General features: G+C 38.0%; 1 protein-coding gene across 2 annotated transcripts in view; it reads left to right on the top strand.

Annotated features, from left to right (window-relative positions):
• Positions 1-15,318, top strand: part of PCCA (propionyl-CoA carboxylase subunit alpha) — a 278,669-nt gene that overhangs the window by 73,944 nt on the left and 189,407 nt on the right. For both annotated transcript variants that reach the window (XM_071548902.1, XM_071548910.1), the window contains 2 exons: positions 2,981-3,112; positions 9,620-9,656. In XM_071548902.1, the coding sequence (XP_071405003.1) occupies positions 2,981-3,112; positions 9,620-9,656 (169 nt within the window). The remainder of the gene's footprint in view (positions 1-2,980; positions 3,113-9,619; positions 9,657-15,318) is intronic.

The raw sequence follows: 15,318 nt of genomic DNA, 5'->3' as shown, positions 1-15,318 counted from the left end.
GTATTTTATCCTTTTAATTCTCTTTTACTTGTTGGTATTGCAATAAATGCAGTTTGTGGTATTTTATGACTGTGATTACCTTTATTCTGGACATGTATCCAAAATGAACTGATACAGTCTGGCTAAAAAAAAAGCCCAAACAAAACCCAAAAACAAAAGGAAGAGAGATGAACTGTTCTCAATCCTTATGGCATGACAATTACACCTATTGTTATTGCTTTCAAAATAGAAGGGTTTGGGGGGAAACTTCGATATTGATCTACTATGTGAGACAACGAAAATTTAACTTTTTTTTTTAAATACTCCATATTGTTTGGCTGTGCCTTTGTCTATGCAAAGTAGAGGAGTGATACACCGATATTGCAGGCATATTTCTAAAGAAAATGCTGGTGCGTGTTTATGGCAAAACTTTATTATGTTCCCTCCAACCAGATAATTAGTCTTCAAGGCTGAAATATGCTACTGAATATGTGGAGGAGTAACAGAACATTTGGAAGAGCTTGTTTGATGTGCAGTCTGTAAGTTTGTATATGTACAGTAAGGGTTCTAGTACTTGCTACAACACTAACAAGTCTGTGTGTGGACAGACTGTCACTAGGTGCTGAAATTTTTTCTGGTACAGTTTCACCAGTTCTTGTGTTTGGTAAACTAAGGGTGCTAATGGTCAAGTGTTGGTCAATCTGTTGTAGCTGAAGATGTTTCCACCACGTTCTTTCTTGTGGTCTATTTTTTTCTCTTTCAGTATTGGGCATAGAGTTTTGAACAGATCACTTAATCCATTTTGTGATTGTTGGCAGTGAAGAAGCTGGGAACTATTTTGGTGATGAGCTGAGTAGCTTTGGCAGCAGGCTTTAGCAACGTCTTTGAGTGATGAGGACTTATTGTAGCAAGACTTACAAGAGTTCTAGTGGTGTATGAAGCTGACTGTCTTTTTGTGTGCGCTTAACTAGGGTTAGTTGCAAGTAATGTCAGAGAATGCACACCTTTTCTGTGTAACAGATGTCTAGGATACTGGCTGGGAACCAGTGGAACACCTTTGGCTGGTTAGCTTATTTTTGATTTATGGATGTTGCAGCATGCAGAGTTATGTGGTTTTAGGTGTCCTGTGATATCACATTGAGTTAAACTATTTTGTTTCGGGTTGTTGCTGGGAAATAATTGTCTGTGGTGACTGCCTCAATTGACTAACCATATCAGAGAATAGCTGGTGATACTAAGCGGCTTCTTGTTCCCTGTGAAAGAGCAGATCTGTGGGTGAGCAACTGGCTCGCGGGTGGAGCACAGAGGGTAATAGTGAATGGGGCAAGATCAGGCTGGTGCCCTGTCACTAGTGGGATTCCACAGGGCTCCATCTCAGGCCCTGTGCTCTTCAACATCTTCATAAATGACTTGGATGAAGGACTGGAATGGATAATAAGCAAGTTTGCAGATGACAGAGAAGTGGGAGGAGCTGTTGACTCCCTCAAAGGCAGAGAGGCCCTGCAGAGAGACCTCGACAAATTAGAGGGCTGGGCAGTCAACAACCATATGGAGTTCAACAAGAGAAAGTGCTGGATTCTATACCTGGGATGGGGAAACCCTGGATGTACATACAGACGGGGAACGAGATGCTGGAAAGCAGTGCCATGGAAAGGGACCTGGGGGTCCTGGTCAATGGCAAGTTGAATGTGAGTCAGCAGTGCTCTGGCAGCCAGGAGGGCCAACCGTGTCCTGGGGGGCATCAGGCAAAGCATCTCCAGCTGGTTGAGGGAGGGGATTGTCCCACTCTGCTCTGCACTGGGGCGGCCTTACTTTGGCTATTGTGTGCAGTTTTGGGCACAGCAATACAGGAAAGATATTAAGCTATTAGAGAGCATCCAAAGAGGGCGACGGAGATGGTGGAGGGCGTTGAGGGGAAGCTGTATGAGGAGTGGCTGAGGGCACTTGGTCTGTTCAGCCTGGACAAGAGGAGACTGAGGGGAGAACTCATTGCAGTTACAACTTCCTTTTGAGTGTAAGAGGAGGGGCAGGCACTGATCTCTGTGGTGACCAGTAATGGGACCTGAGGGAATGGCCTGAAGTTGTGTCAGGGGAGGTTTATGTTGGATATTAGGAAAAGGTTCCTCACCCAGAGAGTGGTTGGGCACTGAACGGGCTCCCCAGGGCAGTGGTCACATCACCAAGCCTGACAGAGTTCAATGCCTATGAAACACGCTTATACTCGCCAATGCATCATAACTTTCGGGGAATAGTTCTGTTGGAATTGCCCTTAAGTCAGTTTAGTACTGACCTGGAGAGGTTTGAAAAAATGCTTGTACTGAATCACCTCACTGAATTCTATTGTTGGCATAGGGAAACAGGCGAAAGAAAAATGCAATTCAGAGTTCTACCTACATATTAAAGTTGATGTATTTAAGTATTTTTTGTTAACCTATTTCCACATTAGTATTGGAAAAAAGAGTTTCCTGGAAGAATCAGGAAATGTTTTGTTCACTGATTTTCTTATTTTCAAGATCTTAAATATGTTGAGCAAGAGACTTCATTTTCATTGTGATGTTTCTGTGAGGTTTGTTTTTAGGAATGTGTAATAAATAGAGTTTTAAACTGGATTACCGTTTAGCAAGGGCATCTTTGTAAATCACTTGGCTTTTTCAAGAGTGAGTTAACTATCCTCTCTTTTCTGAAGAGGTATTTCTAACTTTCAGGCTGGAGTACTTCCTCTTGCAGCTGTTTTTCTCTGGCCTGGCTTTGATTTATACAAATGCTAATTATAGGGGCTTTGAATCTGTGTGTATACATAGTTCCACAAGGTCATACACATTTTTAATGAAGTGGTTCAAATGTGTATATATTACTAGGCTGTTACATAAACAGATCACTGTCTTATGAACGTGGTTGTATTAGTTCAAAAGGAGAAAACAATATGAGTAGCAATACCTGTGTAAAGAAAAGCTGATCTTTATTTTTGTGTCCTAAAGTTTTATCTTTACTGTCTTTGCAGGCGTCAGAAGGTGTCACCTTCATTGGACCTGACACACATGCTATTCAAGCTATGGGAGACAAGATTGAAAGCAAATTGTTAGCCAAGAATGCAAAGGTCAACACAATCCCTGGCTTTGATGGAGTAGTCAAGGTGAGAAATCATTTAATTACTGTCTGCCCACTGTAGGAACAGTGTCTAAATCAAAGTACACCTATTCAAGGTCTGATGCAGAATATAATTATAATTCCATCTTCTTTTTCAGTAAGATGTAATTAAAAATGGGGTACAGATTTTTGCTAGCAAGAGAGCTTTGGGAAAGAAAAGAAAGTCCTTGATAATAAATGATGTATTAAGTAGTTCTTCAGTGGAGTCTCTAAAAATACTTTACTTCAAATTCAACATGAAGGCAGGTAAATGTATTAAATGTCAGGTGCAGATTCGACTGTCTACACAGCTTTACATTTCTAGGGTGGTCTTGTTGGTGAACATCTTGACAGCTCTGAATTAACACTCAAGTTTGTTAAACTGTGTCAAGTTTCTATTTTATGGTCTGTGCTGATGGTGCAGATTTCCATGTGTTGCAGAACTCAGGGTGAGGATGGGGGAAGTTGGTGGCTGTTTGTCAGGATCTACAGCTAGTGTTCTTCCTGTGGTTTTAGAAGGAATGATTTTCAACAGTTCTCTAAAAATACTTTGGTTGTTTCCTTATAGTTTGTAAAATTAAAGTAAATCTTCATTTATTTTTTGCTATCAGGTGTTGGGCTCTTACGAGCTTTCCTGTGTCTTGTTATATTGTCCTCGTTAATGTAGTTAAAATACGCTTTGTCTTTTAAAACTTTTATTGTATACGCCTAAAACTTTAGTGAATTGTAAAATGTTGATCTCCTGTGTTGAAATGTCATATGCTTGACGTGCAAAGTTAGATGTCTTTTTTTTTCCCCAAAATTTTAGTGAAAGTTTGAGATGCATGAAAAAGTGTGTTAGCTAAGTTGGATTTTAAACTCTGTTAAGAGGAAAAAAACCAACCCAAACCATGACTAAATGAGAAAGGTAAATAGAGTGCTAAGGGGCTAAACCTCCACAAAATTCTCTTTTGATGAGGCTGCCTGGAGAACTTGACTCTTGGGAGAGAATGATAAAATGACAAAATAGGTGAGGTCAAAATGCCCAAGAGAACTGTGATGGAAATGTGTGGTGTGTGCCATGACTGGTAGCGGGATATGCTGCAACAGGTGAAGTGCAAAGACTTTTTTCTTTTCTGGAGAGATCCATATGAGTCTTAGGCTGGCATTTGTGACCTTGCTGAAGTCTGGCAGTGGCAAGTTGAACACAGTGCTCTTTCAGGTTTTTGTTGCTTGTTTTAGCAGTCATTGTGTATGTCGTCCTTTGGCACTAGTAGCATTTAACAGCAGCCAAGCTGTTGTGCATAAGGTTCTCTGTTCTGTCCGACATCCTGTATCTTCTTCTAGAAATCCTAAATAATTTCTAGAAAGAACTAATTAGGAGATACCTTTGAATGAATCATTTAAACACCACAAAACTTTCTCTAATACTGAAAATGCTGTTTCTTCACTGTATCAAGTTAAAACTTTTGTAAGGGTCTGTTATCCTGCTAGTACAAAGAAACAAACCTGACTAAACAGGATAATTGTTCATGAACAGGTAGACATAGAACCAGTGAAACCAATCTACTTGTGTGCAGTTCTTTCCAAAACCTGCAGTTGCACTGTTTTTGACAATTATCTGAAGTTCCTAACACGAAAAGGAAATATAAGTCATCTGGTTGGCAATGCAGTGATACCCTTAAAACCAAATGAACTTGAATGTAGGATTGAGTTGACAACTCCACTTCTCTGCTATTGAAAGCAACTACGTGGTAGTTGATTAATCCAAAAGTGTCCATATCTTACCAGTTTCACATTGTTCAGACTTACACCAGTTCCAATTACACAAACATTGTTGATGAAAAAGAATATATATAACCAAAACAAAACCAACCTGCAGTATACCCACCAAGAAAGAAAAAGGAAAGTCCACAGACGTTGCCAGCATTGTAGTTTCCATCAGAAAGAGGAGCTGAAAATTTTATGTTAACCAGTAGTTTGGTTACAAGTTCCAGGAAATAAACCTTCTGATAATTGATATTGACACACTTGCTATGGATCTAAATATATGCCCCTGTTTTTCCTCTGATTTCCTTCCCACAATTATGTGTATTTTTCTCAAATGAATATCCAAGTAATTAGGTCATAGAGGATGCCTGATCTTTAATTAGAGCTTCATTTACTGTTTTGTTAATTCAGACTAAGATAGGGAAGGGCAAAGCTGTGTGATACCAGTTACAATCAAAGGAGCAACACACAAAGACTTGGAGACTATTTAGGATTTCTGACATTCTTGGGAGACCTACTTGGGTCACAGTTATGAAGCTTTGGGGACTCTTTCTTGAAAAATAAAAATTTTAAAGGTCTTAGGAAGGAGTTAAATGTCTGCTTGACACTTGTTTTGATTAGAGGTGGCTTCATCTTTAAAGCAGAGTCTAGTAAAGCTGGAAGAAAACTGCCTTCATGCCTTTGACTATGCCAGAAATTAAGACAGATCTGTTGCACATATTCTTTGTGGATGAATAGTTAAACACAGAGTAATAACTTCTGGTGCTTTGTTATTCAGCTCAGGACTGCACTGAGAATCTTTGTTACTAGAAGAGTTGTCTTTATCTCACACTGGTTAAATAATGCTGTAGATACTTAGGTCCTTCATGAATAGAGGATGTTTTTCCTCTCTTGTTTATGTTGCTTAGCACTTACACATAAGAGACACTGTAGTTGCTAAGCTTTTGTAGAGAAGTTGCAAGCAGAAAAATTCCCAGTGAGTAGAAATTTAATTGAATTTAAGAGAAGAAAGCCCTTCAACAGTATACTTAAAGATGTGGAAGGAGGATGCTTGGCATAACAGACACAACTAACTGTTCTCATACAGGCAAATGCTTTAGCAAATATGAAACTGAGAATAGTTAGAAAGACATGGAATGAGAGTGGAGAGGTCAGTTTGATGAGGAGCAGTTTTCTTCTCATCCCTAGTTCAGTTTCTTGGTTGGCTGGGCCAAGGGTTATCCAGTGTGCACGTGTAAGGAACCAGAGTCTTTGCTGTCAGCTAAAAAGCCAACAAAAGCATTCAAAAGTAATTAATTTCAAAATGTGTAACTACAATTAGTTTTAAAACCTTATTGGGAGAGGTAGCGGTAAACAGTCCTAATCAAAAAAATTAACATTAATCCCATAAGAAATAGCTATACTAAATTTGGAGCTGAGATGATGTATTAGCTGTAAGTAAAGGGGGATAACTGACAAGAAGGAAGTGGATGCTAAGTAATGAATATAAGGACATTCTGTGGTGAAGAACTGGCAAAGGAATGGCAAGGGAAGAATGATTTTTGTATCGTTTCACTACATACAGTCTAGTTTTATGGCTGGTAGAACACATCTGGATGTAGACCCAGAATATAATGTCTCTCTGTGCCTACTTAGTTTCACTGATGTCAGTAGACACATTAAAGGTCTTCAGCAGGGCTCTGAATGTACTGTAGTTAGTTTTGGGTACGTGTTTTGGCTGAATTCTCGCAGTGGGGAATTGATGTTGGGATTGAATGATCATTGCATTGCTGGAGAGGTTGTTGGAGACTAGACGTGAAGTGGAGGTTCTCGAAGGCAAACACCTCAGCCATGAAAATGATTGTGTAGTTCTTCATAATTAATACAGTGTTTTATAGTTCTAGGAGTCTCTTAAAAAGCTTTATTCTGGCATTCCTCTACATCAAGGCAGTTTTGCTTTTCTGTCTCCACCTGCTGGCACCTGACTGAGAGGCACCTACATGAAATTAGGAGGTTAGGAATTCTTACACTAAATGAGTATTTTATGTCTCCTTAACTCTATGGAATCATCTATTTGTAAAAACACTATGACATGATTTTATAACTCTCAGGATTTTTATAAACTTCTACCATTACTTGAACATTTTTATTTGTACAATAAAAGGTTGTGCTAAAAGTATGCATTTCTTTGCAGTCCCTAGTTTATTTTGGGAAAATGGTAGTGTAGCTAATGTGTTTCTGGAGGAAACAGCAGTAAATCATTGAGGACTTTTGCTTCTAAAAAAAATAATTCAAAATGCTTTTACTACCAGTATGGTTTTGTATATTTTGCACATATGGACTTGTGTGTTAGGCAGTGTCATAGTGTTCAGTTTTTTTGCTCCCCTTGGGCAAATGTTGTATATTACAAGTTTTCTGCACCAAAAATATAGAATAACTGTCCTAACTTTCTGAGTACGCAAACTGATTCTGTATTCATGTAATCTGCAAGTGAAATTCATGATACTAAAACATACTTTCTCAGCGAAAAAGATCAAAAGACTTACCAGAGACTTCAGTATGCCAGTTGTTTATTTTTTTGGATTAGTTTTTCTCTTGAAAGGAGAGCATATTTTGGTTTTCGTTCAGAAATGCTCTTCGAAGGTTAAAAATTTTGAGTATGCATTGATTTTTATTTTTTTCCTCGTATCTTAGTTTTTGGGTTTTAATATGTTAGAACTGCAAAAGAAACAGATGTAGAAACAGTGTAAATTAATAACTCTGCTGGGCAGTAGACTTCAGTCTTTTCAAGCCAGAACTGACACAGTTAGTGCTGCTGATACTATGCTGCTTATTACTTAAAGTTGTTGTATGCATGTATAAAAATACAGTGGCAGTGAAAAGTTCCCCTATAACGATTTGCAGCTTGTCTTTCTGTGGACTGCAGTGTATCAGTCAGCCACTTGTTTGCAGGTAACTAAGTGAAAAAAAATCTCCCTGTTTGCTTCCCCCCCTCTTAATTCTATTTTGCAAATATATGGGTGAATTTGCAAAAGAAAAGAAATGTAAAAGTTTCCTTCTCAACTATAATCGTGGCTCTTCATCAGTCATCACTCTTCCTGCATTTTGTTCAAGAGGCTCTAATTGTCTGCATTTGGCAGGTTTAACACTTCCTGACAGAGAGGCTATTAAGGGGAAGTATTCTCGCATAACTGTCACGGGCAGGAACAAAGAACCTTCAAACTCAATGTGTGGAAACCACTAACGTTCTTAAATGACCCTTTTCATGCATTTTATCCCTTTTAGCTAAAATTTGGAGGGTGCAGGGTCATGGAAAGCAGCAAGGTGTAATAAAACAGTAAACCCTGAGTTTTTTTTCTTTTGGGGTGGGGTGGGGGAGTCTTTTTTTTTCTGCTAGATTTATCTCTTGACTTAAAAACAATTGTTATTTGGAAAAATCTCATTAACAGATGTGACTGAAGTAAAAAGACTTAAAACTGATGTTGCTTTCAGGACTGCTTTGAACTTAACAAGCACCGATTTGTGGAGCAGACTAGCTAATGAAAGGAAATTAAATTTTCTGACAACTTCCCCTGCCAGCCCCCTTATTCTTCATGGGGCTGTTACTAGGTACTGAAGACTTTTAAAGAGGATTTTGTTTTATTATCGGACATAAATGAACCAGGTATGAACATTTCTTATGTATTTTTTTAAAGTTCTGACCTGGGTGCTTTTAAAACGAATTGCCTTGAAAGCTTTAAAAATATCAGGTTTCAGTTTAATGTTCATAAGTCAGCCCCTATAGTTTCAGACACACTTAGCAGCTGGTGATTTCCAGACATTACTGCCTTCAATACAAATTTTTTAATGCATGTCATGGGATAGTATAAATATTAGCAAATTTGGATGGAATTCTCAAACTTAACCCATGCCACTGTAATTTAACCTGTTTTCTTTGTAGGTTTGTGTGATGGAATATAGTTATCAGTGGAAGAAACCACAATTAACTACTGTAGGAGTAGTGATTTGGTTATTGAAAAGTAAACAATTCGCGCACTTTGATTTTTATTCTCATTTTCCCAGGACTGTGCTCTGTACCAGGCTACAGTAGTATGAGACAGCTGAAGCAATAGGTGGCATCAACAAAAGGATTTGTAAAATTATCGTCTGCTCCTAACGTGCCAACTCTTAAATGGAAACAATTACGGGAATCATCTGCTTTCAGATACAGTTTAAAATGATGCATCTAAGGTTTAGTCCGTCTTCAGAATGCAAAAGTTACAAAATTGACGTGGTTGTGTTGTTTCTTCAGTAAACAAAACCTATTTGTCTTGAAAGAAGTGGTGCAAGATTTTTTTCCTGTACTTGAATTACTCCCAAACAATAGAGAATCAACTCCCCCTACTGACAGCAACCAGGAAAACACAAGAAATATCTGTGAGGACAGAAACAATCTCGTGGTGGACAAACTTTAACGATCTGATTTATGGTCCACTATTGATTGTAAACTTCTAAATTCTAGCATTAAATTCCTACAACTGCAGAAAATTATTTTGTGATCCTGGCTGTATTTCCTGTCAGCTGATTCCTCATTGCTTTGAGTTTCTCAGTATACTAATGATGAGGTAGAATTTACATTCCACTTATGGTATTAATTTTACATTCCTCTGGCTGAAAAGGGTCAGAAGGTTGTAAAATCAAACATTAAATGAATCGGAGGAGACAGTAGTGCAATATATGACTGCCCTCAGGACATGGTGCAATGGCTGATGGGATTAACGTTGGGTCTCATTTCCTGCTTTTACAGGATGCAGATGAAGCTGTCAGAATTGCAAGGGAAATTGGTAAGTTCTTAAATTAGCTATGGTGGGATTTGTGTGCCTCTCAGCAGACATGGTTGACTAAATTGAATGTGTAATAAGTAATCCCTATAGAACAAATAATGTTTTAATAGTTTTTAAGTTCCCTGTTGCCTGTGGGAGTGGAAGAATCTGGGCATTAATGCCCTGTCTCTTAAGTCATCACATTTGAGCTTTTCAAACTGGACTTTACAGGGCAAGTGCAGCCATGATTTGTGGAAGGCATGTAATATGCTGTAATGAGTAGCTCATTAATGGAGTTATTTCCAGGTATATCTGCTTGGACATGATAGTCAGAAGTTAGGCATGATGTATTTCTCTTTATATGGAGGTTGGCACCAGTGATGTTATGATCTTCATTCTTCATCAGTGTGTGGACTGCAGTTTGAGTATCATCCAGAGCACCAGCCCTTTTTCTGTGCTTACTGGAATAAAGTCTCTATTCAGCTTCTGAATATCTTACAAAATGGTGAAAAGAGCAACCAGCAAACTGTCTGGGACTCATTTTGATGAAGGTTAAGTGTAATATGTGTTTAATGAGTTCTGGCTTTTATTTACTAAAGCTTATATTAGGGAAAATACTAAACCATATGTTTGAAATTACACATGTTCTTAAATGCTTTCTAGAAGAAAAATCTAAGGTAGTAAGATTTTTCTGATTTTTCCCTGGGATTTTTCTGTCATTTTCACTTTGAAACAGTAACCACTAGAAACTATTTAGGTTTATCACTGGTACATAATTCAAAGGAGAGGTCTTCATTTGAAGCTTCTCTTGCTGATGTACTTGCAAATGCACTTCACCTGTGTCAGAAGCTCTGGCAGTGCCTTATGTGTCAGATAGAAAGTGGGACTTGCACTGCTGCAGATAAACTCTAAGTGGAGAGATGTTACACTGATTAAAAGTTAAGTTGGAGCTTTTACCTTCCACTGATTAATTGGCCTGAAACCCCTCGGTGTAGGCTTGTCCAACTTTTAGGCTAACACAAATAAGGCCAGCGTTTCTGTGGTTTAGCCTTTGTATTCGTGTTGGGAAATCAAGTGATCACTGATCACTGTCATGGGAGCAGAAACAAAAGTAAGAGGCTGTCAAAGAAACTGGGACATTCAGAAAAGAACTAGAAATAAAATTGGGTTTACTCCTGCCTTTATACTCCAGCATATGCCTTTATATCAAATAAAATATTATGACTTTATTTTAGTTCAGTTTCTGTTCAATACTGTGTCTTGCCTGTGAGTTTTAAATATTTCATGCAAGTATTTTTAAAGCAGTTTTGATGAATGTAAGTTTGAAGGCATGCAGTGGCTTTCTAGACACCCTTTAAAATTATTCTTGTTTAATTTACTTCTGGTGTTCTGTTGCCTTTGATATCAGTAGAACTTTGGAGGCCATTATATCAAGGCAGTCCTAAATCTGTAATATTAAAGCCAATTACAGACAGCTGGGTGGTGCTTTGTCTAGATGGAAAAACCTTGGAACTGTTTTGATACAAAGAGGTTTTATGCTATGATGCCATGTAGTGAAAGAAAAATGTCCCTTCTAGCCTTTTCCTCACATGTTTCAACCAGCTGATTAGTTTGGTTAACCTTCTGTCTAATTGTGGCCACTGATCAGAATAAAGAAGTGATTTTAATTTGAAAGGATTTTAAATGGGATGAAATTATCCTTTTGTGTATATAATGCATTTGTCTTCACGTATAAAGCACTTGATATGCGATGGAATACTTTCAGATTGTTTCTAATTTCACTTATCCAGAGTCTTGGTCTCTGAGATAACAGCTGTGGGTCAGCACTTAAAACAGTAAGACACTGTGTAAAGCTCTTTTGCTGCCTGTACTTTTTCCTACTTCTTCCTGCTGTGTTCAGGCTGAAGGTCCACTAGTAGTTAATGCTGCTTTTAGATCTGTCTGTAAAGTTGTACATAAAGAACTGTTGGCTTCTTGAATTCTGAAGCATCAATGAAAGTCCAGGAAGTTTTATTCCCCCGTTTGAAAGGATTGCACAGCTATGAAGTGCAATCAGTTTAACTAAATGGAAGTCTGTATGAAACTGAAGAAGTGAAAAAGATGGGTTTTGTCATTTTCATGTGACATGGATTTAGTCAGGGCTAGCTTTTCAATAATGGATAGTGGAAAGAATCTGGTATTGGCACATGCAGTATTGCTCAAACTGATACTGCACAATGCATTCTGTGGTCTACTACCTACAACTTTATAAAAATGGTTAAATGACATCTACAACCATGGAGGCAAAGCAGGGGAATGAACAGGTGTGGGACACAAGAAAGTTGTTTACTCCTTTTACCATTTAGATTCTTTAACAGCAAAAGTATGATCTTCACATCAGAATTCTTGCCTTCTAAGGTCTTTAGACCCACCCTTCAGATGCATCAGAAGAATGTAAAACTATCGAATGAGAATAGATTTTAATCTCACATGCAATTTTAATTTCATGTGAATTGACATCTTATTTAAGGGAAGCATTGAAAACCTAATACCTTCTCAAAAGTGTGTCTACTTTGTGTGAGACTCTTCATTGCTGTTGATGTGGAGACTTTAAGTTCTATTACAAATTGTTGCATGCCTCTCCCTTCCCCTAACTAATCCAACCAATCCATGTGAACATAATTTCATCAGTTTTGATTGCTGCTGAATAGTACATAAGTGGTTAGGAGACTGATGGGTAATGCATCCTGATCCCAGCATCCTGTATTCAATATGTGTGCAAAACTTAAATTATACCAAGCCTTCCTTTCAGTCTTTGGTATTGGCTAAAGAGCTGCTCTTCAGCTTAGTTCAGTGCCCCTGAGAGCAAGGAGTATGTAATGGCATATCTGAGCTAAACCTCAAGTCCCCTTATTTTCAGTGGGCTGGCTAATTTGCATCCTAATGTGTAGGGGCTGCAATTTTTCCTTTTCAACCTAAAAAGGCATATGTATCTTTTCAAAACAAGCCTTACTTGTAATTTTTTAAAAAAAATTATTTTACTTTTAATTATATTGTAGGTCTCTGGCACCTTTAGCTGTCTTGCATACAAGTGTGGTCGATATACAATCGCTGTACATAAGAGGTGGAAGGGAGGGGAAAGACGATGGTCCTACTCTTAACCATGTGTGTTATCTGAACTACATTTTGTAACGCATAAAGACTCACCAACACTCACTGTCAACGTACCTATTTTGCTTTTGGAACTAAAGAACAGTAAATTAGGACAAGACTCTGCATACCTGTTATAGTTTGAGCTGGCAAAATGCCAACTGCCTGGTACTCAGTCAAAAAGTCCACTCCCAGAGCAGGAGAGTGAGGGAAAACAGCAGAAACGAGGCTTTAAACACAGTGAGGTTTTTATATTTATACAGAGAAGAGGAGAGCTTAACACAGAATATGAAATAGCACATAGTGACAGGAAACAACAACAGGCTCACCGAGGTCGCCCCAGCTAACAGGTGAAACTCCAAACCAACCAAACCCCCTCCCCAGAGGAAACCTCCCAGCAAGAGGGAAAGAGGAATTAACAGGAATGTGCTCACGTCCCCAGCTAAGCAGACGTGCTGACCGGCAGGAGGGCCTGATATCAGCAGTCAGGGAGCGGGAACCGTCCTGGTCAGAAGCATGGACCGAAGAGAGCAGAGACTCCTCCCACCTTGCTTGTTATACTCCCCGACACTTCCTGATGATGTCAGATGATATGAAATACCTCTATGGCTGCTTAAGTCAGATGATGCCTGTCCACTCTAATCTGTGTCACAACCTTTGAGGCCTGCTAAAAACTGAGGCCTAAATGGGGACCTATGCTGACTAAAGCCAAAACTACTACAATACCAAATTAAAATCAGCAAACCATCCAAAAGACTGATACTGTTATATTGGAATTGTTAGCATAACTGTTGATGATTTATTTTCAATGACACTGAATAAGATTAGGTGATGGAAATCGCTGTAGTGAGTTTGCTATAATAAGGCTTAAAACAATGCTTGTTTCAAAATTTCAGTCTTGGAGCCTCTTGAGCTGGAGAGAGTCTGCAGATGGTGATAGTGTTGCCAGAGGTTTGTTAGCTGGAGTCACCCCTGTATGTACTGCAATATTTGAAAATTAGTTGAACTTCACTGTTGCTGCATGCAATGTAGTATTATTTTGCCTTTACCCTTTAATCTCCAGGGTTGTAGAGGCCTTGACAATACTTAATAGTTCTAGATTGAACCCATTCTTACTCTGTGATATATCCCATACCACTCTATGAGCAGCGTCAGATTTCATAAGAAAATGTAAGAGAGAGTCCGGAAAGGTTATTTGTATGACTGGTCTTACCCTTATATCTAGTAACTAGAGATCACTTTAGACTTCAAAGCATGAAGATTTGTAGCCTTTTGGTCATCCATGCCTATAGGAAGTTGGTTTGTGCTCTACATATGCTTAATTATTACCTCTCTACAGCTTTCAGCCACATACATGCATTACAGCATGGAGTTTCACAGTCTAATAATGTGTTACGTTGGAAACTATTTCACTGATTTTTTCCTCGCTGTTTCTTTGTTAATGTTCTCTTGTACCTTTGCTGCTTTCCTGTCTTCCCATCAACACTGCTGTTTCTTAAGCTTGTATCATGCTTTTTTGCGTGTCCATTTCAGTCTTTTTGAGAAAAAGCTTTTCCAGATCTTCTTGTTTTTAATTATCTTCTGAACCTCCTATCAGGTAAATGACTATGAGGAGGAGGTGGGTGTATTGTATTGCTGTCACTTGACAGAGCAAGAGTAGATCTGCATTCCAGAAAGAAACTGTAAACATCAGTTACACATATGGACTGCTTCTAGGAACCATAGTTAAATGTGTCTTTTTGTCCCCAGATCAAAGCCTTTTTCAGAATATATCTTCACTTTGCAAGGACTAATAGACCCTTCTTGCCAGACTGTATCAGCTGGTCTAATATTTGCCTTAATGTCGTGACTTTGATTAAACATACTGGAGACTAAAGGCATGAGGAATTTTCTGCTATCTTAGAAACATCAAAAACTTTTTAATCAGGACCTTCATTTTTCAATTTTCTGTATGTTCATGTGGAGAAAGGTGGAGTTTTCTGATATGAAGAAATTGTTTCAGGAAGTTGTTTTAAATGAAAAATTTGAACTAAAAGATAAAGTTATTACTATTTCTAAATCTTCTAAAGTACTTAGTCTGCTTTTAGAGTGGCTATTTTGTTACTGTTATTTTCTGTCTTTCAGAAGACTAAGGTCCTGACTCATATCCATATTATGGTATTTTTTCTCAGAATAAAATATTGCCAGTAATGTAGAGTGCTGTCAGATTTATATTGCTCATTTTTTCTTACTACTTGTCCATTTGGGGAAAATAATTATTTATTGTTTAAAAAAAAAGTAACCATGTATTTTCTGATTCAATTTCATAATATTCAGGCAGCACTGCTCTTGAAGTACTTTGTTATTTTAAATGTACTGCACCAGAAATGTTGATAAGATACAGATTTTCTTTCTCAATCTCTTGAGTATTAATTTATGAAGATCCACTTATTTTTGCTGTTAATTTTTTGTTAAATTTTGTCACAGCATATTTCAATAGCAGCAAAAGATCAAAATTTTGTTCCTAAAGAGATGTGAGCTTAAAAAGGTCAAATGCTTTATTCATAAATCACTT

The sequence above is a fragment of the Pithys albifrons genome, chromosome 1 (genome assembly GCF_047495875.1).
Source record: "Pithys albifrons albifrons isolate INPA30051 chromosome 1, PitAlb_v1, whole genome shotgun sequence".
NCBI lineage: Eukaryota > Metazoa > Chordata > Aves > Passeriformes > Thamnophilidae > Pithys > Pithys albifrons.
The sequence above is the reverse complement of the archived record's forward strand: the minus strand, read 5'-3'. Positions and strand labels throughout refer to the sequence as shown.